General features: G+C 40.5%; 3 protein-coding genes across 7 annotated transcripts in view; 2 read left to right on the forward strand and 1 right to left on the reverse strand.

Moving 5' to 3' along the window:
* rnf220b (ring finger protein 220b) overlaps positions 1–17927 on the forward strand; it is a 30387-nt gene extending 12460 nt beyond the window's left edge. The window contains exons 2-16 of the mRNA XM_075484372.1: positions 6413–6478; positions 6595–6721; positions 7642–7684; positions 7785–7877; positions 9381–9423; positions 9736–9825; positions 12377–12420; positions 12760–12841; positions 13206–13302; positions 14288–14347; positions 14475–14530; positions 14691–14775; positions 16458–16566; positions 17190–17264; positions 17353–17927. Of these exons, the coding sequence (XP_075340487.1) occupies positions 6413–6478; positions 6595–6721; positions 7642–7684; positions 7785–7877; positions 9381–9423; positions 9736–9825; positions 12377–12420; positions 12760–12841; positions 13206–13302; positions 14288–14347; positions 14475–14530; positions 14691–14775; positions 16458–16566; positions 17190–17264; positions 17353–17424 (1142 nt within the window). The 3' untranslated portion in view covers positions 17425–17927. The remainder of the gene's footprint in view (positions 1–6412; positions 6479–6594; positions 6722–7641; positions 7685–7784; positions 7878–9380; positions 9424–9735; positions 9826–12376; positions 12421–12759; positions 12842–13205; positions 13303–14287; positions 14348–14474; positions 14531–14690; positions 14776–16457; positions 16567–17189; positions 17265–17352) is intronic.
* Positions 17928–20003: 2076 nt separating this feature from the next.
* Positions 20004–23431, forward strand: guk1b (guanylate kinase 1b). The gene is made up of 7 exons (XM_075485404.1): positions 20004–20115; positions 20327–20368; positions 21976–22072; positions 22660–22798; positions 23040–23124; positions 23205–23290; positions 23402–23431. The coding sequence occupies exons 1-7, from the start codon at positions 20004–20006 to the stop codon at positions 23429–23431; spliced, it is 591 nt and encodes a 196-aa protein (XP_075341519.1).
* Positions 23432–24111: 680 nt separating this feature from the next.
* The window catches only part of obscna (obscurin, cytoskeletal calmodulin and titin-interacting RhoGEF a), a 42390-nt gene continuing 40749 nt past the window's right edge, over positions 24112–25752 (reverse strand). For 4 of the 5 annotated variants that reach the window (XM_075485401.1, XM_075485400.1, XM_075485399.1 and 1 more), the window contains 3 exons: positions 25388–25484; positions 25001–25150; positions 24112–24855 (listed from right to left, as the gene is read on the reverse strand). In XM_075485401.1, the coding sequence (XP_075341516.1) occupies positions 24675–24855; positions 25001–25150; positions 25388–25484 (428 nt within the window). In that variant the 3' untranslated portion in view covers positions 24112–24674. The remainder of the gene's footprint in view (positions 24856–25000; positions 25151–25387; positions 25485–25752) is intronic. The other variant, XM_075485402.1, reaches the window with a different exon arrangement.

Below are 25752 nucleotides of genomic sequence, written 5' to 3' on the forward strand. Positions count from 1 at the left end.
AACTATTTTGCCGTATTTGATTGTTAGATTTTCTGAAGTGCTGTAAGTGACACTGAAGTATGATACAGTCTGACAGAGTTAGATATCTGTATGTCTCAGACTGAGTGCAGGTTTATTGCATCAGAATGACTGACAGGCCACTGGTGAATGGCACTATCGCTGTCCGCTGTCAGGAGCTTCTTGATCCAACTGACAGCTGTCAGCAAACAGATGTCAAATTTTTAGATTTGGCATTTTGTTGCCCAAAACTCACAATTTCTTTTTGTAAGTTTTAGCATTGGGGATAATACATGTTAGGTTTCATTGTTGTACAAGTTGGAACCAATCTGAATAGAACAAAGAACAAATAGACCTGATTCAAAAGATGATTGGTCCTAGGGCCCAAACAGAGGGGAAAAAACAATATTTTGACTTTTTAAATTTTTTTTGACTTTTTAAAATTTTAAATGTACTGTTTCTGGCTTATGTGTGTTCTCTGAAACATATATTTCTTTTCTGCACCTAGCCAAGTAACCACTGAAAATGCAAAGTGTGAAGCAAAAGTTGAAAAAATGCTCTACATCAGACTCAAAGTACTGTATTTTATTCCTCCACCATCCCTTCAAATGTGGAAAAAACCTGTTTCCTCAAACACTCATACATATTGCTTGGTGTGATTGTGTTCACTTTTCATGCTCAGGCCGATGGAGACCGTAATACTGACACATTTTCCTGTCTGTTAAAGGCTTTGCCACTCACAGGTCACACCCGATGTATAACATTAAACCTAAGGTTCTCCCACATTGATTGTGACACACCACAAGATCAGACCTGACAGCGGGTTTTGCTTCAGGTTGTAGATATATTGGAAAGATCTTAAGGAAGACAACATGAGGCTATCCTCTCAATAAGTGTGACAGCATCAATGAGTGTCATGAAGCGCCTCACACAATATGTTTGTGCATGAATGACAAAGACCTTAAGTGGCTGTCATAAAACATAACAAAAGGGAGGAGGTTGGGATAGATAGACGGGCCAAAATAATGACCTTAACACAGAAGAGGTCTGTTTGTTTCATGTTTCCAATAGTGAATCACTGTTCTAATTCAAGCAGTTATAGTCATTCTCTAACTTTATCGACATATTTTGTTACCATGACAAAGCTTTCCAACCTTAAAGAAGTCATTTTGACCCAAACCACAAAGTTTTTCTAGTCTTGACCATATCTTACGTTCCTGAAGCTAACTGAAGCTAACTGAACCTTAACTATATTAATGCCGTGTTATAAAACTCATAATCTTAAAACAGTGATTTGTAAAAGTATAAGAAAAGCGCAGACTATTGTTGTCATAAAGCTTTCAGAGTGCAATGAAATCAACACATTTTATTGTTTATTTTGTAAGATCGACTTGTTACTTGAGATCATTAACTGTTGGACACGGTTAAAGAGCTAAGCAAAGCTGGGAAGACTAGATAGGTGTCCATTGCTATTTTTGATTGCCGTTTAAAGATATCTTTTCAAGTTAGGATAACTGCTTCTTCCACAGAATCACAGTCACAAGCAATGTAGTCAATACAGTGCCACCACCCTGTGGGAACACTTTGCAGCCTGGTTTATTTGCTTGAAAGCAGTCAGTGGAAATGTGTCTGATTTATATTCCTACTACAGTTTTTCAAAAGGTTGCTTCAGATTTACTTTGCTAGTGAGTGAAAACCTTGGTATTTTCAGTGATATTGTGAAGATTAAAGAAACCGTCCTCTGTTAGATATCATCAATTCTAACACTACATCTTTTTGGCCTTTTAAAGACTCTCATATCATTACAAGTACCCAAGGACAGTCCTGACTTTCCCTCTGACTTCCACTCCCCTTCTCCAATGTGGAATTTCTGATCCAAGATCATTGAGCCAAGCATCTTAATGAGGGGCAGATTGATTGGTTGAAACAGAGCAGTGGCAGGGTTTCGATCTTTGCCCTAAGGCCCCTGAGAAGGAAAATATGGTCACAGAAATGGTCACAGTGGCACAGCTACCCAGTTCACTCTCCATCAGGGAGATTATTGGACACATACATGCAGAGCCACGCCTGAGTCGGATGGAACAATTGTAGTAACTAATGTGGAAGATCAGAGAGAAAGTAGGAGAAGAGGGAGAGAAAATCTGACTTTGTGTGCTGATTGACCTGTGGTCAGAGAGGTTATGTCCATTGATCGCTGGCACAGAAGAAAAGAGCTTTGGCCTGAGGTGCTTCAGAATGAGTCTATTTGGGGTTTAGGATTCCTATCCATTCCCACCCAGAGCTTTTTCATCATCTGACTCCTCATGACTTACAGCTGATGCCTCCCACTGCCCACGTAAGGCACAGAGCACTACAAAGGCCAAAGGCCAATCAATGTTGTACAAGAGGTTGATACAGATCTTATTAGTCAATGAATGATCATTAGTGGTCTAACGAGGCATTGATTTGTGCAGGGGCCAAAGGTTGCGGTGGTTGTGGTGAGTGTCTTTAATACATTAAACACAATTGATTGTAGAGTTGGAGGGATGTTTTGAAGAATGCTGGAATTAAATTGGACAGTGAAAGATCTTAGGTCAAGCCAGGCGAGGAGTGAATGCGGTTAGGATTGAACATGGAGCGTAGCAGCTCATTGGTCTTTTATGTATTACCGGTGTAGCAATTCTGCAATTAATAAAAAGCAGATATCTAGAAGTACTAAGTTAAAGCAACTGGACTTGCTGTTTCAAAGGCTGGCACAGCAGCCTTTGAAAGCTAAGGAAATGACTCTGCTCATAGCAGATGTGTTACTACAGGGCCTATTATGTTGCTCATTAAATACCCAACCTCTCAATAGGCCATTATTTCCCCAATAAAAAACAAACGGCGGCCTGCATACTTTCCCTTCTCCCCCCTCTGCTTCTGAGGTTAGCTCTACCTCACAGATGGCAAAAAATCCTGACTAATATCCTGCATGTGATGCTTTTAAATAGGAAGCAGGCCGCTGGATAGGGTGGGGTACAGGTGTGGCAGGAGCCAATGGATTTTATAGCCCTCCATCTCGTCTGAAAGTGTGCCAAGGACCTGCCTACACTACCCACCAGTGCAGAGTTAGCCGCCAAGCGTTAACTTTACTCCCCCCACCAATCTCTACATGCCTACTGGTTATATAGAGTCTTTGCTTGTTATGGTTTATAGAGGGATTTCTGATGTGCTTAGAGAATTGTTTGATGATTGGGATAATGGTGCCATTTGGAGTGAGTTGTCTCAGCACTTTATTGCCAATGAACACAGAAAAACAGACCTAGCCTACTCACACACACAAACACACACGCACACGCACATAGAAAAAAACAAAAAACCTTCCCATCCTTCCATGGATGATTGCTCGTGTGTCCCCCTGCCATTCAAAGCCATCTAATCCTGCTCACGTCAATCAGAATTACACCACGTCTACGGGTTTGTCACCGGGGGTACGTTTGTCACCATGTCTCCCCTGCAGAACAGCCTTTTCATGCCCCAGCATAATGTCAGCGGGTGACATCCAGGCCTGATGTGATGTGGCATTCACAAAAGGTCACGTTAGGCATCTCCGCTCCATCTGCATCAGCAGAACTGGCAGCCGTCATATGGGTGCTGGCATCGGCCATTACCCAGGCCCTCAGGGGGACTTGATGCTTTGAGGATTTGTAAGCAGGATTCTGATCTCTCTGTTTCAGTGGGGAGTTCGGTGCCCAGGACAGTCACAGTCAATGTCAAAAGGGAACAACAGAAATCTGGTTTTCACCATCAGTCATACAGGGGGAGAAGGAAATCGACAGCATGTTTTTGGTTTCAAAAGATTAACTTTATTATCTCATGATGCTCTGGATAGTGGGGTTGGGACAGAGGCATATCACAGTGTTTGGATGAGTTATTTGCCCGAGGGGGGAATTCTCTTCAAAATCTTGGGGGGAGAATTTTATTCACACGAGTTTGTTTAAGCTCACGTGCGATTCCCTCGTAACAACATCTTTGTATAAAAAATTTTCCAATCTCTGCTCAGTTTGATAGATTTTTGCTGTAAGAGAAAAAGCATCGATATAAAGTAATTATGGAGCATGGCCATTATTAAAGTAACATGAATTACTGTAAATTTGGCCCCTCGGATCCATACATTTGTTTCCCTCGAACTAAACTTATAGATAACCAAGGAAGTGTTCTTGTATGGGGGCCCCAAGCGAAAGTGGCAGCGTGACAGAGACAAAACATTCAGGAAACAAGGTCCTGAACTGGCGAGACACAAAACAGAAAAAAGAGGAACAATCAGAGACACGGAGACCGTGAATCCATTTGGATATGGGCCAGTCACACTCAGCGCAGTGAGAGCAGGTCAAACCATCCGAGCCAGTTGCCGTAGTGAGAGAACAGTTAACAAGCCCCACAGGCAGGTTTTACAGCCCCTGTTGTGTGTCTTAGACCCCCCAGGCTGAAGAGGAGCTGAGGCTGACTAATACTGACAGGGTTTATGTGGGCAGGGGCGGAGGGCAGCGAAGGGGTGGAAACGTGTAAAAAGGTGCTCATGAACCAACAACTGCCACTGAAAAGAACGTAGCACAAGCATCTAGCTGCAAAAGTGTCTACACACACACACGCTCACTCATCTGTGCATCCAAACATGCTCGCTCCCACACCATTAAAGTGGATGTCTGTGCGGAGCAGAGGTGACGGATGGGAGAGAGGCTGTAGTCAGAAGAGGGGGGCTTATCCAAAAAGTGGACAAATAAAACACCTGAAAATCAAATCCCATTGCTCTTATCGCGGCGCCATTCGGAGACGTTATCTATGCAGGTAATGTGGTTATAAATTCAATTTCAGCCCACAGATTTCATTGTTTACTGATGCCTGCATGTTCCGGGCGGCAGAGCGCAGAAAGCTCGGGAACGTTCAATGCGTGTCGGGAAAAGTCATTTAGGCCTCTGCAAGGGGATGCAAAAAAGGCGAGGGGGATTGGGAGAGAAGGCGGGAGTGGTGGGCAGCAGAGCTGTCACACTCCCAAGGACACCTGACTCCGATTTCTATTTTCAATTCCATGTTTTATTTAGAGGCCATTTGCTCCTGTTTGGTTCCTCATTATGGGGGCTCACAACTCAACTGATGTCACACAGCCTTTCCAACAGATAGTCAAGTTTCATGTCTCTGGTCATTTTGCGCTGGAACTACAGAAAAGTGTTTGTCCAGTGTTTGGATTATAATGCTTTCATACACCACACTGACTAAAGCTCGTAAAAACAGACAAACTTGTTTGCAATTTTTAATATTTAAGAGACTCAGGCTGTGATTGCCAGGAAAAGTTTCATCTCTTTTTTTTTTTTAACGTCTGAATATGGGAAATTAGCTGCATCGTGCCTACAAGCCTTTCTCATAATTGATGGCTTTCAGGAGTAAATCACCTCATCGACTAGGTAAAATCTTGATATAGTAGAGCTCCTCAGGCTTCCAGTTGACTGCTTATAGTAGTAATCCATCAGTGGGGCCCAATGGGCCGAGTGGCGCTCCTGGGTAATGTTCCTATTGACAGCCTGTGATGTCAACACTCTGACAGCAGGAGGCCATACCAGTGTGTCCGTGTGTGTGTTCAGCCTTATTTTACTCTCACTAACACTGTCAATGGTACAGATGGCTCTACTGAACACACACACCCTCAGGGCCGTCCAGAGATACAGAATGCTTTAACCTAGCAAATAGATAAGTACACTGTATCAACTGAAGTTTTTTACACTTCTGCTTTACTTAAATATTTGACTTTAATTCTGCTTTAGTTTTCAGTTCAAATAAATTCTGTTAGGGGCTGCATGGTGGTTCGATGGTTAGCACTGTCGCCTCACGACTTTGTACACTTATATGCGTGGGGTCTCTCCAGGTACTCCGGCTTTCTCCCGCCATCCAAAAACGTGCACCTTAGGTTAATTGGTGACTCTAAATTGTCCTTAGAAGTTAGTGTGAGCGTGCATGGCTGTGTGTATCGTTTGTCTCTGTGTGGCCCTGTGATGGACTGGCGACCTGTCCAGGGTGTACCCTGCCGCTCGACAGCTGGAATACGCTCCAGCCCCCCTGCGACCCTAAATTGGATTAAGCTGGTATAGAAAATGGATGGATGTATGGATAAATTCAATAACACATATTGTACCTATTACTTTATTAGAATTCTTCTAACATTTATGGCATATGGTTTAGATATTGTCATTGTGCTAATTGAGATATTAAATCAAACAATTTTGTGGGATTATAGGACATGCTGGATTGTTAAAACACTAAACCATCCACCAGTAAGATAAGAATAAAATGTCACAAGAATCTAAAGTTTCCACGAAAAGGCAAACAGAATGCTAGTTGACGCTGTAAATAAAATAAAAAAATGTATATCTGCTTGCTGACTAATATGTTTTTTTTTTTCCAGTAGTTGAGATACAGAAAGCAGCTGGTGGCTTCCAGATAAGAAAACATACTGCGTCATGTCTACATAGTAAGCCTAAATATTTTCTGTGTAACGCTTCTCAGATCAGGGGCCAAGATTAAAAAGAAATCATGCTACAATTTTTCAAATGGCTCCTGTAACCTTTTTGCCTTCCATCTATCCAGGCAAAGTGAAGGGTCTTTATGACACTCAGACCCCAGTGTGTCCAGTCTGCCAGGCCATCCTGACACCAGGAGAGCTGCAAGAACACATGGAGCAGGAGTTAGCCAAACTCGCGCAGCTCCAGATCAGGTATGCCTCTCTCATCTGATTTAACCGCAAACATTTTCATTTTCTTTTTCTGTTTTGTTTATTTTACATCATACCATTAGAGGCTTCATCCACAAATATCTTAACAACATTATAGAGGATCACATCGTCACCTCCGCCTTCTGACTATTCCCTAATTTCCTCCAAGCTGTCTCCTCCTCTATTTCACTATTTGTCATTTTCTTTCAGTTTTACATCCCATACTCTGTTCTGTTCAGCTCTCAGCAGATAATTAATGGTGACAGATTTTGTATTTAGATGCCCCTCCCTTTATTTTCCCTAGGTGATATATCCAGTCCTCTCTGTCACCTGTGTGCAGTGTTTACAAGCTGCTTCATTGTTTCCTACATATTTCATATTACAGCCTCCGGCCTTGAGGCGACAACTCATACAGCAGGCGGATAATGTCCTTCTAATGGCTGCTTTGAGCCCTACACACACACATACGCAGTCTAAAATACAAATATAGACACACATACACACATTACCTGCTGCTTAGACCAGAAGAATGATTCCTCCAATAAAGACATTACACTCCAAATCTGCTTAACGACCGCTCCGTGGACAGTAATGGTTTCAAATTGAACTTTGCCCATGGGGACATTGTGTGTCCGTGTGTGTGTGTGTGTGGGGGGGGTTACAGTGTTTGAGAAGGCAAGTGTACAATATCTGTGTGGCAGACATGAAGTGAGAAAGTGTACAATGAGGTTATACACAGATTCAGACACAAATTTAGACAAGAAAAAAGCAGAGGTTTTTAATGAGGTGACATTTAAAAGACAATATTGTGCCTGTATGCTTTGTAGGGGGTCTCTCTAGTTGAATTTTGCACGTGTGAGCAGTGTCGCTTTCTACTTCCAGGCCAAGATATAAGCTTCTGTATTGTTGTTTTTTCCCCATAGTTCCACTTCAGTGCAGCATGACCACCTCATAAGGACGCCAAAGGTGAGCATAGCTGTGATATCTTCATGACAGTTGCTCTCATCCAGCCTTTGACTGTGTTTCGATGCTTTAACAGTACTCTGCTTCTCCTCTTATTGCCCAGTCCCTATCCCTCTCTCTGCATATCAAGCGTGAAGGAGGCTCTCCCACCTCACCCACTCGACTGTCTGAGGAAGCCCATTCAGATCGATACCAGGTGTGGTTACATACAGTGTCAGATTGGTGGAATCTTCAGATTTATAGATGTGCATTGCCACTGGAGTTAAGATTTTCGAGCTCAGAGTAAAACAACAAGTTGGAGCCCTTATTAAAGCTATAATGTGTAATATTTCACGTTGTCTATTAACAAATTTGAGTCTTATCATTCACAAGTATTACCTCAATCGTTATTAATTACCTCCATCACAAAAGTTTCCACATTGAAAGCGGAAAGGGCGAAGCTGATGACATGTCCTTCTACAAATCCCGTAGTTTTAAAATGGCGGAGCGACATGGAGACATTCATTGGGGTGTAACACTCTTATGTACATTCGTATGCTGAATATAAAGAATATAAGAACACTGCACTTTTGTGATGGAGGTAATTAATAACGATTGAGGTAATACTTGTGAATGATAAAATCAAATTTGTTAATAGACAACGTGAAATATTACACATTATAGCTTTAAGCCCTCATTAAAATCTCATCATTTTATTCGTGTGGTCTTTCAGAATATCTTGACATGCTTTAATGTATAAGAATGATGTAATTATTCTCACACTGTACATTACTACGGCACCTCTTGTCACCTTCTGTTTGAATGAAACGTTCTATTTTAGGTCTTGTTTCTTTAAACAAATCATTTTTAAGTGATTCTGTGTGAGGTACTTATGAGTAGTCAGTGTCTTACCTGCAGTAAACAGTCAGAGTGCTCTCAGCTTTAATATGCTTGACTGACTGCCGAACATATCCTGTCGTCAGTGAGCTGAATCCATTAGGAGTTTGGTCAGACTTGTTTGATATCTTCCTTGTGACGGTTGCTTTAGAAAATATTTTTAAAATGGTAAGTATTTATGCTTATTAAGGTTTTGTAGTTTATATTTTGGGATTAGATTGGCGGAATTGTCGGAAAAATCTAAAATGACTGAATGATTTTTACACATATCTTTACTTAGGCAGCGCCTGCATAATGTGAGAGCTTGTTGTGTTCATTTCGTGCTTTGGACAATCAGCAGCATCATTTCTCCCTGGTGGGACTCAGCAGGCCTTAAGTTTATCAAAGCCTAGTCAAAACTGACAGACTCACAAAGAGGCTTGTCAAACTGATATAATGTGTGTAGTGAGAAACACTAACTGCATACAAAGGGCTTTAAATTGTAATCTAAATCTTCCACATTAGGACATAGTAGTTAAATGAGAACTTTTGCAAAAGCAGCTTCATATACAGATATTCACAATATGCCATAAAGTGTGCAAAATGGACAATATTAAGAAGAGGAAGGTGTGACATGTTAAAGATAAAACCAAAGATGGATCATTAAATTGGTCAATTTTCTAAGCAGAAAGGGTTTATCATTGAAATTCTTTCAAACTTATAGAAAATGTATGTTTTTGGATGTTGTGAAAGCTACTTGGCCTCGCAGTGTTTCCTGCAGAAAAGCAAAGAGCAAAGAGTTTAAAGTCTACATGATAAATGTTGTCCGTTCTCTTTGTTGCAGACGTTTCTTCGAGTGCGGGCCAACAGACACACAAGACTAAATGGTACGTTGATGCATTCATGTGGGTCTAAATCTTGTGTTTCATTGCTGTCCAGTAAGTTTTGTTTTGCGAACAGAGAGTACATCAGTCTCGTAGATCTGTACTTTTAAGTGGCTTTCAATCTAAAGGCCCTAAACAATTAGAGTTTCCTTTGTCCAAACTCAGGCGATCAGTCATGTGTTTTGTTTCAAAGCCTTCCCTCACCAGTCATTCAGATATCTCCCCATTTTTCCCACACCATCTCCACTGGCCTAGCGCCCACACGAGCAGAGGAGCTATTAACCTTTCAACTTTGACCTCTTGATATGTTAACAGTCGATGACCTCTGCTGGTGCAGGTGCTACGTCAAATCCACCCCATTGCGCCCACACAGCGCAGGAGCCCACCTAGACTGCTCACAAGCTGGTAAGAAACAGAGAAGCACTTTTTTCTTCCCCACAATCATGTCGATCTACTGCTCTTTTTGTTTTCCTTACCATAAAAATCTGCAGCAGTTCTCAGTAATAATGATAAAAATCTAGCCAACAAACTTTGTTCAACCGTGCTGATTTTACTTTGTTTCAGCACTGAAACAATTAGTTAACGGATTCAGTTAACTGAAAGTCAGAAATGATTAGCAGTTGATACCTGAGTATAAGTGAAGTAAACCTCGTACTCTTTCCCTGAGGTAGCATCAAGTCTGCCGAGCTGACCTACATAGGGCTCCTTTGAGTTTCTCAATTTCAAATACAGGAACTGCTTTCTAGGCGCTCTTTATAAAGGGTTAATAGCTGATTGCTTGATGATTTTTATCAAATAGTAATTGACTTTATTGATTGTCAGTGTTTGATAAAGAGCGTGCCTCTTTAAAAAAAAAGTCGACTTTTCGTGAAATATAAAACCACCTTTTATTGCTCAGTTTTCACGCTGGGATGCCGGATCGTTAACAACACCATCAGTTGATGTTAAGCGTACCCTGTCATGACACTTGCTTTTACAGACTCGCAGCTGTAAATGTCATGAATAAAGAGTTGCTGCATTAATCTCTGCGGTGATGATCTGCACAGTAAGCTGGGGGACGATAAATAGAAGCCAATGGGATTTTTTTTTACAACCCTTTTTTTCCCCCCCGAAACGAGTCCTTATGAAGGTCTTTAAACTGCTCTGCAAAGTATTGACAAGTTATTCATTGAGTTATTAATTCATAAACAGTTGATAATTAGTGTATTTTTATAAAGTAATAATGGTAAATAAAGTGGTATTCCAACACTAACTGCCCTGTGTATTTAACAGTAAAAAGTCACACTTGTATAAGGTTATAAGTTATTGATCAGGCATAAGACATGAGGTCCTACACAGCATCCTGATATTAACTCATAGTACAGACTTCTTGTTTTTATTTCCACTGAGATGCTCAGGATCTTAGCTGACTCCTCACACCGCCGTTGCTGTCGAGGTCTGTTAGCCTTTATTGAGCCTCGTAGCAGGACAGCATAATGAGCTTCTAAATACACGTCAGGGAGGGAACAGAAAGGAGTGGGGAGGAGTGCTCCACTGTTGATTAATCAACCTCACTCTCTTTCTCTCTGCTCTCTGTTTGATGAGCTCTTCCTCATCTATGACCGTCTCTTTAACCCTCATTATGTTCGCTGGAATGGCGGCACCCGGGTCACGGCCACCAGCTCTCTGTGCACAACTCCGACCTACCCGTCTCTCCGGGGCCACTGTCATCCAGCGGGAATTAGAGGGCTCTAAAACTTAATGTCCCCTTATGCGATCTGCACTCAGTCAGGTCACAGTGAGATAGGAGCTGCAGTTAGTGTTCTGCCATGTTAACTTTTATATTTTCTCTGGAGAAATTGTGGGAGGACGGTGGGATGACAGGATGGGGATGGGAGGAACGCTTGTTTTGCAAGCTGAGAAAATGTGCAGCTGCTGCGTATCAATTTTGTCTTTAAGGGTCTGGCTAAGCCTGCACATTTTGTGAAATTATGTTTGTATTTTTCAGTGTTGCATCCTTCACCTCCTAAGGCCCTTCAAATGAACTCAAGAACTATGGTCCACATTAGCTCTTTTAAGTTTTAACCAACATGCTATTAACACTGCCTCTTAAATAAAAGTTGATTGTGTTAAAATCAACTTTCAGTAGTGGAAAGCAAAAGATTAAATGTATTTAAATCCGCTACTGCTCAAATATTTGGTTCTTTTAAATGTTTATATATGTATTTGAGGTATTTAGGTATATTTTATTTTCTGCTTTATACTTTTGCTCCTATACGAGTTATAGGCAAAGCTTGTATCTTTTCCTCCATTGCACTGGAAACATTTGTTACTCTCTACTTTTCAGATTCAGGTGGAAGTCTCAGCAATTTTAAATTATGAGGTCATTATTTTTTGTTCTTTCAAACCAGTTTTCTGTGGATGTGAATCACTGTATTTGTAATAAAGTAAAAAAAAAAAAAAGTATGCACATGTAAAATCTCAAATGCTAAAAGTAAATCATTCAATGCAAACTTTGAAAAGATGATAACATGTCAGCATCAATTGCTTATCTGTTTTCATGTGTATGAGGGAACTACACAAAGCTTATTATAGTGGTGGTGGTGAGTGGGGGACTTTCAGATAACAAGAAAGGCCCACTGAAGAATTATTTCCTTTCTCTTAATCCTCAAATTGTCATACAGTAAACATGTAGCTCCTCACGGCAACATGTTACATATAATAAGATGAAACTGGTGCAGCTTTTGTAACAGTGAAGTCCCTTTTAAAACTTAATATCGGAACAAAACTTCTACAGTCGTCCACTAAGGAACAACAAATTAAAGTTTACTTTATTATGTAACTCCATGTGTGATAAACTTTAAAAAGGAATCACAAGTCCGAACAGACACCTCCTGCACTCAGCCCACCACGAGGCCTGGTTTTATGCTAATTGTATAACCATCTTGCCATCTGTCTGTCTTCTATCTGTTTCCAGTCAGGATTGGAAAGCTGAAGAGGAGGAAACCAGAGGAAGGACAGGTGTGCCCCCAGTTTTTTTTTTCTTCGCATAAAAGACAGATGAAGATATTTGTTTCCCTGATATTTTTATTGAAATCAAATCGAAGATGATTGTATGTAGCATATAGCAGGTTTATCTCAGGTTGAGAGAATGTCAGCATACCACAGACGGATATGTTGTTGACTGGCTTTGTTCATGTGGCATCAGGATCACTGTCAGCTTACTGTGTATCCATGTGAAAACACCACCGGTGTTGTTCACAGCTATGAAAACAAAGAAGCAGATATGTAGCTCCAGGCAAATGGGCATATTCATCCAGACGGTGAAGTTGTGTACTTGTGTATGTGTGCATTCTTTAGGTGGGTTCAGCGGACTTGATGCCATTGGAGGACGAGTGGAATGAGAGGAGAAGGATACAGATGCCGTCTATAGGGTTTAAAGGTAAACGCAAATCTGTGCTCTTGCTTCTGTGTGTGAGTATGCCATGAAAGTACCCATGTGTATAATCTTGTACAGTGGAGAGTGAGTAATGTGACTGAGTGGCAGTTGAAAATCCACTGAACTTTTCAGTCCAGATTACAGCAGAGAAGGATGCCTTGAAGGTTAGCTTAAAAGTAACGGTTTCCTTTACCAGATGCTCTGACCTGCAAACCTGCTACACGCTGAGTGACAGAAACAAGCAAAGGGATAGAAAGACGTACAACAAAACATTCTCTGAAGGCACATTTTCTTAATTGGTACCGAAGAAATAAGATAAGCTTTTAGTCTGTGTTGAAAGGATTTCCATATACACTTCTCTCATCAGGTGCTGTGTTGGTGAGTACGACTTCTAAAGAGTGCCGGGACAGCGATGCAGACCTGGACGTGGATGGAGATGATACTCTGGAGTACGGCAGAGCACAGTATCCTTTCCAGTTAACACGGAGAGTGTGAAAAACACTGTATTTCACAGAGTATTTACAAGTGAAGTGAGAAGAATCATTAATAAAGTGTGTAACTTTAAAAAGTTTAAAGCCAGTTAAAGTTGTAGAAGTCTGGAGTGGCTGGCAATGATCACTGAATCCCTTATTTCCTGTTTTAAGTTTGTTTGGGGACAGAGCTCGCATACCAAATGTATCACTTTTTTTCACATCAAGACTTTTTCTTTTTTTTGTAGTTGGGCCAATCCCAGATGCCAGGATTATTTTAATTTGCTGGAATAAAGCTTGAAACAGATTAGGTAAAAGCAGTGGCTGAGACTGTCACCTAAAAAACATCATCACATTCACTCAGTAACAGCTCCATAACAGTAAGGCAACTATTAAGTGTCATTATTGTTATCTCTAGATCCGGAAATCTTTTTTACTTCGCCCCAAGCAAACCTACAGACAAAATAACAGCCTGCTGAAAAGTAGTCATTGATACTGATGTTATTGAACCTCTCTATAAAGATTTCTCAACTTCACACCTGCCAAGTTTGTTGCCACAGGAGTGAAGTAGAACAAACTATGTATAATTTTTAGTCACAGTAATGCTTTTAAGCTATCACAAAATGGCATCTTTTGCATTTTTAACACAAACGTAACCAAATCCACGGCAAGAGGCTTCAGAGAGGACAGGTCTGGGCAGATCCCACTTTTATATAATTGGCATTTTTTTGTTATTTATTTCATTTACTCCATCTGTGTTTTCATGTACTGTGAGTTGGAATGTCCGCACTGGGATGCTGGGTGATAACGTTTTTGGTGTATAAGCTGTGCCACTTGCAATCCCTTCTGTTTTTCTATTTTTTTAAAGGATAAACACAGTCAGACAATTCTTCAGACTATCCCCGTGAAGTTTTGTCATCAGCATTTTACTGGTTTGAGTCTTTGTTAGACTTCTGCGTTCCTTGACTTTGGTTTGCAGATACACTGAGACGGACATAATTCCTTGTTCAGGAGAAAGTTCTAAAGAAACAACAGCAAAGTACGTATCCTGCCCATTGGTGCTCAGCTCAAACTAAATATTCAGTTAGATAGAAACTAATTAAGGAACATGGCATGGTTTTTCTTTCTCCGTGTTAATCTGCTTATAAATGTGTTTTGTTGTGCAGCAGCATGTTGCCAGATTCCAGGGTGAACCTTGATTTTTCCAAATGGTCAAATGATGGTGAGTCAAGCCAACTGTGAATAATTTATTGGTTCAAATAAAAGTAAAGGAATTACTCTTACAAATTACACAAGAAAAAAATTACGAGAAGGTTCTTTGAGTTGCATCCCCCAGATTTTAGCCTATAACCGTGTATCTGTTCATTTGTGTCTTTGCTCAGCGAGTCCATCAACAAGCAGTGGAGAGAAACGCAACAGCAGCCCAGCCGTTCTCCCCAAAACCTGCAAAAACACTGAAATAGAGACGTAAGTTTGGGCCTTATGATGAGCAACTGGATATGACGCTTCCCACACTGATAGAAATATCCTCACAGCTCATACAACCAAGAGTTTGAACAAATAGAATCCAACTTAGGATTCGTTATATAAACACCCCCTTGGCTAGACAGATAAAGGGGTTGGATGACCCAAATGAATGTCTGTTCAACAAGACTGAGGATTATTTTTCCATGATGGCATTCTTACTGTAATTGATCAAATAAACATTTGTTTTTTTTAAATGTATGAAACTTTCCCAGAAGAACAAGTACCAATGACTAGAACACAGTTTCATGTATTCATTTCGCTTTAGCCATCATTTACAGCCTTGATGTAAGGCCGTTCTGGTTCCCTCAAAGTGACCAAAGTAGCCTCGATGCCAACTTTAGTACTACATCTGATCTGTACCAGTGGCCCGTCAGAGTGGCTGATGATGAGAATCGACTGACGTGGAAAAGTTTACACCTTTCAGATTTTACAGATTAAACTAAGACTGCGCTCTTTTGGTAGAAAGCAGAAATCTGTCAATATGCACTGTGCCAGCAAAAAAGAACAATAAAGTGAAGCTTCTGTCTAACAGCTATCACTAATCTGACACATGTAGCAGCATGCGTGGGATACCTCACCTCAACACATGTGAGAACGATGAACCACGGAATAGACACTTTGATCCCTTTAAAATCTTAATAAAAGGGTGGGATTTAAACACTTATTCACACTTTATAACTGAGGAGTGTGAGCAATGTGGTGGTTTCCTGTGAGAATAAAGATGAAAAGTAAACAAGAAAATGTTTTGTTTTTATTGAATTTTTATTGAGTGTTATTTTTAGGTTTTGAGAATATAATCTTACTTTATAAAAACAAAGTTGTCTTCTTCTTCTTCTTCTTTTGCATCATTTTCTATTGCACCACACTATTTGTATTCAATACATACAATGTAATGCATTTGGTTTAACTCAGAGAATTGATTTAAGTCACAGGTAAGCAAAAGTCAGACTTTTATGGGAGGTTTTTATTCTTTTGGGAACGGAGGGATGACACAGGATGAGGAGGGTGTTGTTTATCCCATCATGGACTGTGTGGCTGAACAGGTGGAAACATTTTCAGGTGTGAATCAGCCAATCAGAGCAAAATAAGTGTAACCATCCCACTCTGTAAAGTGTGTTTTGGTGTCTTGGCTCTGTCAGCTCAGACTACCTGTGCCTGCTCCCCCCATCGTGATATACAACACTATATCAACGTGATGATATCATCAATCAAGGTCCTAGCAGGCGACACAGGCGTGTACACGCGTTTCATCACACTTAATGCATTGTGTCCCATCTGCCTCGCTGTACAGTATGTTTGCACATACAGTCTATCCTGTAATTGAGCGTGCGTGTCTGTGCGTACGTCTGTTTCTGTGAGGACTCTGACACTCCCCTACACACACACACACACACACACACACACACACACACCCAGCCTCCTGCCTATGATAAATGAGACAGCCAATGCCGGCAATGTGATTGCTGCTAAATTTCATGCTCAGTGTCCATGTTGGCCAGCGAATAATTTAATCTGTCTTCGATTTATAAATGATTCTCCAGTGTCTGCCTAACTCACGCGCCTTCCCTCTGCCTTCCTGTTACTGTGTGTGTGTGTGCGTGTGTGTGTGTGTGTGTGTGTAGGCTCTCAGAGGATTCCACGCTGACAACACTGGACGCACTTAAAGCTCGGATACGAGATTTGGAGAAACAGCTGTCTAAAGGAGACAGATTTAAATGCCTCATCTGCATGGTGAGTACGAAGGCAAATTAAATCAATAGAGCATAGAGAGAAAGGAGCAATATCAGCGCAGTAATGCCAAACTGGTGGTATTACTGCAGGGACCTGTGTTTTTGGCTATAAATCAGTATTATCGGTCATTGTCTTTCACTGGAATATAGATATGGAATAAAATTCATACGACTATTCAAATCTGCTGGTTTGAATTTATATATCTTGTGCTTTATAGTAAAAATATTAAAATCATCAAGAAACATTTTTTTTAAATATGAAATATTTGTTTGGCACAATGTATAATTTGCCTGCAAACAGAGAAATACAATTAAAAGTTGCAGTTCAATCCACAACTACTTCAAATGAGCTCCAAATCCACTAATAATAATAATAATTGTGTCAGTGCTGCTTGTTACATCAATCTCTGGTGGGTAGGTGGTGATGATACGTTTATCCGTAACTCAGAGAGTAAAAAATTACAGCAAAAGATTTTACCTTAAGAATTAGGAACTTTAATAAAGATGAAAAAAGTTTAAGGACTACTCCATAAAGCTCTTAATGTAGTTTCACATGGACATCTAGTGGCATGTTTTGGTACTGCATGTTGTACTCAACTTTATCGCGCCTGTTTCTGTCTGCAGGACACGTACACAACACCGCTCACCTCCATCCAGTGCTGGCATGTTCACTGTGAAGAGTGTTGGCTGCGAACGCTGGTAAACTCTCTGATTCACGCTGAGTCACACGGACATAAAGATGGACGTCCAGAAATTCATTAAAAGTCTGATTTTTATTCTTTTCCAGGGAGCAAAGAAGTTGTGTCCTCAGTGCAACACCATCACGTCACCTGGAGACCTGAGGCGGGTTTACCTGTAACTCAAGCGCTCACATTAGGAGTGGATTGGAGTTTCAGCCAGTCAGGGGTGGACCTGTGTGCAGCTGGTCTGTCACACACTCCCACCCTACTCACTCTCCTCTTCACACGCTCACTCTTACCAGTTTGACGGCGAACTCCTAACACCCTCTAACCTTTGAAACTCTGAGGAACAGTGAGCGAGGCCTTTGACCTGTACAAGATCCGTATTTCTGTAGCAGCATCGACCGTAAGCTCAGGCACTGAAAAACTAGAAGAAAAAATGCTTTGGGACAATGTTTAACAATTTTCTACAACAATTGTCAGTTTTATGGGGAAAAAAATAGTTGGATTCAATTGAACTGCAAAGCACATGTACATAGTTTTGTGTATGTATGTATGGAGTGATGTGTGTATATGATGTTGGGTAGGACAACACCGCAGCTGTATTTACTGTACAGAGTTTGTCTCTGCTTGGTTCATTTCTAATTTGTTTAGCTGCTTTAGGTTGGAAACATTTACAATGATCTCGTTACCGTCAGGCTCATTTTGTCTTTGTCATTGATGCATTTCTTTGTATTGCACCATTAAACCTACTTTTATCAACATTACTACAATAAAATGGGTGTCTAAAAGTTGTTGTCTATCTCTTTTTCGCTGCGGCTGAAAACACTTTAAACTTTTTAATGTGTGTATTGTGGGTGTGTGTAGACAGCTAGAATTCCTGTGTCAGTCCAGTCCAGTCCTGACAGCCTTGTTAAGATGACTCTATGTTGTGTATTCGCCCTTTAAGAAGTGGGTCATGTTGGGATTAGCCAAGCACAACCCATCGCAGCTCATCTGGAGGTGAGGGAAGCTAAATCCTGCTATTCTGAGCCTTTACTGCAAAACCACTCAAGTCCCCGGGGTTCAAGCACAATGCATGAGGAGGGCGAAAAAACTGACAGCAGTTGTGAGGTTTAAGAAACAATGTTTCCCAGTTTTCAAGATGGACTTTCATGTTGGTGTGAGAGGAGAAATAGAGTATATGACTCTCAATTGTTGCGCTTCTATAACCTTCAGCAAGGCTTCAACATGGCCTGAACGTCTGGCCTGCAGATCAGGTTGTAGATGCAGCTTCCTGTTGTCATAATAAAATTTCCATGGGTACATTCATCGGTTCATGTTTGCATATATCATGATTTGTCATAATCATGAAAGGAAAAAATGGTAATATCTAGGGTATAAACCTTCAGCTTTTAAAGCGATTTAGGTGACCATCCACAGGAGATTTTTAAGGTCTTAAAGAATTAAATACACTGCAGTGGATCCTAACAGTGAAATGATCATTTCTTTATGTAAATCATTTCCTCCTGTGCTGACAAAACCAAGCCAGCTTGTACACTTGTGATTGGTCAATGAGCTGAAGGGAGGTGGTGGTAATTCCGACTGACAGTCAGCCGCTTCAGTGAATTCGTGTGACACACAAGCACACATGCACACACACACACACACATAGCCTGCACACAGTCCATTAGGAAGCCTGGCTGAAGAATCATCTGTTAATGAACGTTTCTGCGGCACAGACAATACAGACGCAGTGAGAAAAGGTAAGGTACAATTTTTACTCAACTCTGCAAGCAAGAAATAAAACTAAAGAATATTCATATTGAATGAACTCTACAAATAAAGTACTGCTGTAACTTTTTTAGATATTTAGTATATTTGGTCTTTTAAATACTTAAATGCTGTCCACCCACAGTTTTAAATAACTTTTCTAAGTGAGAAGCTTGTTAAACATTACATTAAAATTAAAACAAAAGAATAAAATTACACGTTGTGCCTGAAAGACCCTTCTGTACTTGTTATAATATACTGTGCATTACATGACTGGATAATAATTGCCGTGTTGATATGAAAGCAGTATATTAATGTTGTAGTTGATCAACCACAAGTGATTTTTCTTAACTTTACAATTATTAGTATTCAGTGGTGTAGACTCCTGTCTCATTAAGTAAGTACGTTAAGTGTTTCAGTGTCCCTGAAACTTCATCTTCTCTTGGGCACAGTAGGTAAATGGGTCACTTGTCCTGGACCCCTTGTGTCATCTGGATCACATCCAATTAATCTTGTTGACTGACCCGCCATGACTTCATTAAGAGGCATTCTTAACATTAAGCTCAGGGCCTCTGGCTGTCTAACAAGTCAGCAATTAGGACATCTTTTAATAGTGTAATTAAGGAGAAAATGCTCAGTGCCAACTAATTATTAATGGAAATTAAAACTACAATAATATAGGAGCAACAGCTTGTTTTTAACTGTGTTAGCGTGTGTGTGCATGTGTGTGTTGGGATGCCTCCTTCTGAGTGTAATGGCAGTGTGGAGGATAAAAGGATTAGCCTCGCTTAACATTAGGTCACCAAGTTGGTGAGCTCCAGCACTGCAATGACTGTTCACTGAAAGGAGTTAAAGTTAATGGAAACCAAAACTCTGGTTTTCTAATGATGATCATCTGTAACTTGTACTAGAGGTGGCTGCCACTTGTGGTAGAAACAGTGTGACTTTATTTGGTTTGTGGCACCAACCTGAGCATGCGCTCTGTCCCTGTCTGTGTCAAAGAACGATGTCAGGACCGAGGCCCGTGGTGCTGAGCGGCCCCTCCGGAGCCGGAAAGAGCACTCTGCTGAAGAGGCTCATGAAGGATCATGAAGGAGTCTTTGGATTCAGTGTGTCACGTATGTTTGTGTGCCAACTAGTGATCGGCTTCCGTAACATCATCCTGGCCTGAGGAGGATTTAGGACGCAATGTCTAATTCTGCACAGTCAAGCAGATTTCGCACCACACTGATAGTCTACAGTTTTTGCAGCATCCTACAATTCCAGTTAATGTCTTTACACATGCTTGTTTTATTAATTGTTTTATTAATGATGAAATCCTTTCCTCAGACACTACAAGAAGCCCTCGACCAGGCGAAGAAGATGGCAAAGGTACAGTAGTTGTGGCTTCAGGTTGAATTGTTGGCGACACCTTTTAGATCTATGCAAGCGAGGGGCTGATGTTTTAGGATCACCACACTCTGTGACGCACCATACAGCAAGCCTGGAATTGGATTAGAACCTGCACACCTGTGATTAAAATGCATTTTTTTTAAAAGTTGGGGAATATATTTTTATACCATATTTCCCAGCCTTCCCTTCCTGCCCAGTCCTCAAAAACACTTCTTACTCCCAAGTGAACTACACAAATTGTTTTGTCACCCTGTATAGCCCCCATCATATAAAGGGATAAACATCTTTCTGTGCCTTTTTTGCTCTCTCCATAGGGCTGAACATGCTCCCCATGCTTCTGGGGGCTACTTTACTGCCCGTAGCAGCCGTCTTTTCTTCTGAAGACTTAGAAACCTCATTTTCGTGTCCAAATGAATCAGAAACCACAGATAAAGGTGATCTCACTGTGATTCCCGATCACAGTTTTACGGCAGAGGGATGGGGGTTACTTTCATCATCCTGGCATGCTGTTATTGGATTACTGGGAACTAGTCATTTGGTAATAATAGAATAAAATCATTAAAAAAAAATAGATAAATGAACAATAAACTCAGCAATCAAGAGCACACAGTCTACACTTTGGAGTAAAAAGCTTTTGAAAATAGCCCCCTACGATGCCTCTCTAGTGATTCCCATTTCCACGACCCCAAAAAAGCTTTTCCATTTCCCAACGCCCAGCGTGGCTGATAGAGCATTGTTGATTTTCATCCAACCATTAGCAACACTCAAACAGGGTTTAGAGATTAAATCTCTTCTCACTCACTGGATCAATGTTGCTGTGACCTTTTTAATTTTGTCTTCAGTTGAGGCTCTGATGTTTTACTGCTCGTCATGTCGGACACTAAACAAATGTTAACTCATCCAAAATACCTTCAGTGATGTGAGCAACACAAGAACAAACTTTGCTCCATTTGGACCATAATGAGGTTTTGAGCTTGCCGTCCTGTGAGTCTTTTCTTATCTATTATTATACAGCACAGCGACTTTCTGTCCAGTGCCTCCCCGCAGATTGTTATTTCAGTCTGAGCAACATTTCACAATGTTGTCATGCGAATGATTGTACGTGGTCATTCGTGGTAGCAGTAGTAATGTGTTTGCTTCTGAAATTCTGCTGTTTTAGATCCCCCGAGGTTTTGATGTTTGGAAGATTTAGGCCTATGGATCGGGGTACGGACAACACCATATGTTCTATAACTGTTATACTAATGACATCTATGAAAAAGAGACCTATAACACATAAAAGCATTTCTAATCTTTGCATGCGCATCCCATTCAGAAAGAATGCGTTTGTTAACAGTTTACGTTCAGCTCAGAGGGAACGTCACTTTAACACAAGCCAGCAGCTGTAAAAAAAAACGATACATTTAGCCTTTTATATCAAAATGTCTTCTGTGTCTTGCTTTTCTGTAACTTGGCTGTGACCCCTGTGATGTTTTTTATTTTTATTTTTTTACTCGTCATTCGATTTGCAATACGTTTGTCATATCTTTCTCCGGTGCACAGTTTCACAGCAGAGCTCGATTCATTACTAATGTTGCTTCTTACAGACTACCACTACACAACCAGAGAGGCCATGCTGGAGGGCATTGAAAAAGGAGAGTTCATTGAGAACGCTGAGTTTTCTGGCAACATGTATGGCACAAGGTAAAAAAAAAAAAAAACATTTCATCATTAAAAATCACAATTATCATTTACACGTATATACCTTGACATTTCTATAGCAATATTTCAGATCTGGTATATAAAATATTTTACAAAATGTTGATGTTAAAAGTACCCAGATTCATATAACTAACTTGTAGCATCTCATTTTGTTGCTAAAAAGAAGATATCATAGCAAAATTTCAGTGAAAATATAATAAAACAGCAGAAGTAATGTGGATGAAGTCAATGCAAAAGACATCAAGATTGTGCCCTTCGACATTGTTACAAGGTTCAAGAGGATATATAGTGATCTGGTGACAGATGGAGCTTTAACCCATAAGTCAAAAAGAGCGGCACAGCGGCTTAGCACCTTGTGTGTCACGTTTAATCTCTTCTTCTTATTCTGAAGATAACTCTATCTAAGTGAGTCTGAGCAGCTTGTATCAATGATGTGATCCTCTTACCTCAGGCACTACGTGGGAAAAGAATAAAATTGCGGGATTACATATATAATACCTCAACACTGTCAAGCCCTCTCTGTTCAGTCTGTGCTGTTTAAAAACTCTTTTTTTTTTTTTTTCTTCCAGTAAGGCTGCTGTGGAAGACGTGCAAGCCCAGAACCTGATCTGCATCCTTGATGTGGACATCCAGGGGGTGAAAAGGATTAAAGAGACTGATCTGAACCCCATCTATATCTCCATCCAGCCTCCATCCATGGAAATCCTGGTAAACATTTGGGCAACAATTTATATTGCCGTACTTCTGTTTAATGGTTGGTATTGATTAAGCTATGTGCCTGTGTGTGCAGAGTAAAATAGTCAAATTCCATACAAAATTTTAATTCTCTTTTAATAATTTCTATACTCTATGGACCTCTACTTAATGATTATTGGCAGTAATGACGTTATTATGCAACCGTTAACCTGTTTTTTTCATGGAAGTTTGTATGTTCTGTCGTCTTTCACAGGAAGCACGTCTGAGAGACAGGCAGACAGAGACGGAGGATAGTTTACAGAAACGTTTGGAGGCTGCGCGCATCGATATGGAGCTCAGTAAGTTTTACTGCAGCTCTGCCGAAACATAATCCCGAAGTATGGACAATCAGTGAAGCTGATCAAATTCTGCTTTCCAGGTAAAGAGCCTGGAGTGTTTGATGTCGTTATCATCAATGATGATCTGGAGAAGGCCTACGAGGAGCTAAAGGAAATCCTCAATGAAGTAAGTAAAACCAAAAAATGTCCATGCTCTTATTTGTCTCTGTTTCCAATTACAAGATAAAGTATTTTTACAAGTTAAAGTTTTTATTTTCATCTCTCTCTTTCTCTACAGGAAATCACAAAAGTTCAGGAGGCGAAGTAATGGGGGAATAATAATGCATTATGCCCTGCTGTTGGACAGCAGATGAAGCACTTGCGAAGCTGACTGTGATAACTCCATCAGGGAGTACAAACGCACATGAAATAGTCTGGAGGAGAGCTTGTTTTTTTTTTCTTCCCTCTCCGCATTTTGTGGTCAGTCGTTTGCTCTGTTTTCATACAAAGATAGACACGAAGGACTCTGAGCTGAAATGTGTGCGTATATATGTGTTAGATTTAGTACAATTAAGAGCCGATACCTAAGAAAAACAATCTGGAACGGTATTTAAATGCCATTTTGCTCAGCTGTGAAAGAAAAACAACTGATCAACTGCCAAATTCAATGCTGAATTTTGTCTTTATGGCACAGTTTTGGCACTGACCTGCTGTACATCAAGCGTGGAGAACACATCAGTACCTCCAGTCAGTGTCCATTTGTTTTGTTGATTTCTACTAAATAAGAAAATAAATTCACTCATAGCTAAGTGTATTATCAATAAGTATGCTTATCTATATTCAAGATTAATATCACATAATTAAAAACATTCTGCAGATGAAAGAATTTATCTGAGAGAAAATGACTCCATAGACGGGATTTTAGAGTATGTTACATGTCATACGTATCATATGTGTGTTCAAATACAGATGGAAAAGAATAAAGAGTATGAGGACAAGGACCAAACACATATTTAATATGTTATTTAATAAATCTTTTCTTCACTTATTTGTCAGACAGGTGGTTGAACCAGAATAACTTCCGAGAAAACCTCCAAAGTTTTTACAATGCAATCTTGTGGCAAATCATGTAAAGTTTTAAAGAGGATACTGAGATATATGCTGCTCTATTGTGTGTGGCTGAATAACAAAAACACTTCTAATGTGAGGCAGGACGGGCGCAATCAGCCTGACATCGTAGCAGAGGAGCAAAGCAACATTGTCTTATTGCAAAATCAAAACTTTATGACTCATGCATCGCTGTCTTGTCATTACTTAGACAAAGCTTTATCCCTGATGTGTTTTCGCATGAACAAAAGCGAGAAAATTTCAGCCCACACAAGCTACTGTATAAGTGCACACCGAAACTCATTAAGACGCGTTGCATGTTTAAAATCCACGTATGCCATGATGATTTTAGTAAGTTGACCGTACTCCAGCTTGCCAAATGAAGAAACACACGGGAAACAGTTAAAAAGCAGAAATTCAATTTTGCAAGGCTGCAGGTTTTTGAGGAGAGAACTTCTTCAGCTTCACTGGAAGAACGGACCCTGAAGCTTGGAGCGCACCTCATCCCGTTTCTCCTCTTTCTGTGTGAGGTAAGCTTTGAGCTTGTCAGTGGAGAAACATACTTTGGAGTGTCGGGCTTTGTGTGAGGTCTGGTGGGCACGCAGCCACGCGTTCTGGAGACACTCGGCTGCAGTGGGTCTCCCCCTACGATGTGGTTCATCACATCAGAAAAATGTTTGAAAGTTAAAGCTCTCGCCACAATAATCTTTGTCAACATTCGCCAGAGAAAAGGGAAAATTCAACGGTTAATTACAATCATGCTGAATACATTTTAAAGAGAGACTCTCACCAGGATTTGTTATTCAAACTGTTCTTCATGAAGTTTAGGGCTCCTTCTGAGAGACCAGGGTAACAGCGTCCAAACTGGATCTTCCCTTTCTTGATGTTCCTATCTTGCTCCCAGCTGAGATCTGCTTGAAACGGGCTGTCTGCACTTAGCCTGGTGATATCATACGTAATCCCAATTTGGAATCTTAATCATATCTCAGAGCAAAAGAAGATGCAATCTGTATTTGTGTCAACATTTCCTCATTCAAGCACAGTAGCTGCTTATAACTTGCATAAACTTTGAAAAATAATCGGATACTCGTCTCTGTCAAGCTGTATATACCCTAAATATTCTCTGAAATTAGAAACCTGTTATATGCAGCTTTTTCACCCATGTGTCTGTGCTTACATGATGAACAACAGGACTCCGATGGCCCAGATGTCAGTCTCAGGCCCCACACCTTGACCCTCCAGGATTTCCGGAGCTTTAGGAAGGACAATATAAACTGACAAAACAGACAGAAACATGACATTATCTATAAAGAGTTGGGTCATTTTCACTCACATGCTTTAGTCTGTATTCAGAAAATGTTTAAAATTGGGAATAAAAAAAAAACGAGATAAGAAAATGGACTTTGGTTTGTTAGGCTATGGTAGCTAGGCTCAGCTGAGCTGGGTGAAGTTAGGCTGAGTTATTTCTTTCCATCAATCCGTCCTCCCTTAAAGAAAGTGTACCTTTGCGGCAGTCTGTTGGGAGGCCATGAAAGTCAAAGG

This window comes from Odontesthes bonariensis, chromosome 15 (genome assembly GCF_027942865.1).
Source record: "Odontesthes bonariensis isolate fOdoBon6 chromosome 15, fOdoBon6.hap1, whole genome shotgun sequence".
NCBI classification, from domain to species: Eukaryota; Metazoa; Chordata; class Actinopteri; order Atheriniformes; family Atherinopsidae; genus Odontesthes; species Odontesthes bonariensis.

Bases quoted from the DNA above. Each gene is read 5' to 3' on its own strand.
- guk1b (XM_075485404.1), top strand. From the start codon at position 20,004: ATGTCAGGACCGAGGCCCGTGGTGCTGAGCGGCCCCTCCGGAGCCGGA. The intron at 23,125-23,204 runs GTAAGTTTTACT...TCTGCTTTCCAG, and splicing joins GCGCATCGATATGGAGCTCA to GTAAAGAGCCTGGAGTGTTT. The intron at 23,291-23,401 runs GTAAGTAAAACC...CTTTCTCTACAG, and splicing joins TAAAGGAAATCCTCAATGAA to GAAATCACAAAAGTTCAGGA.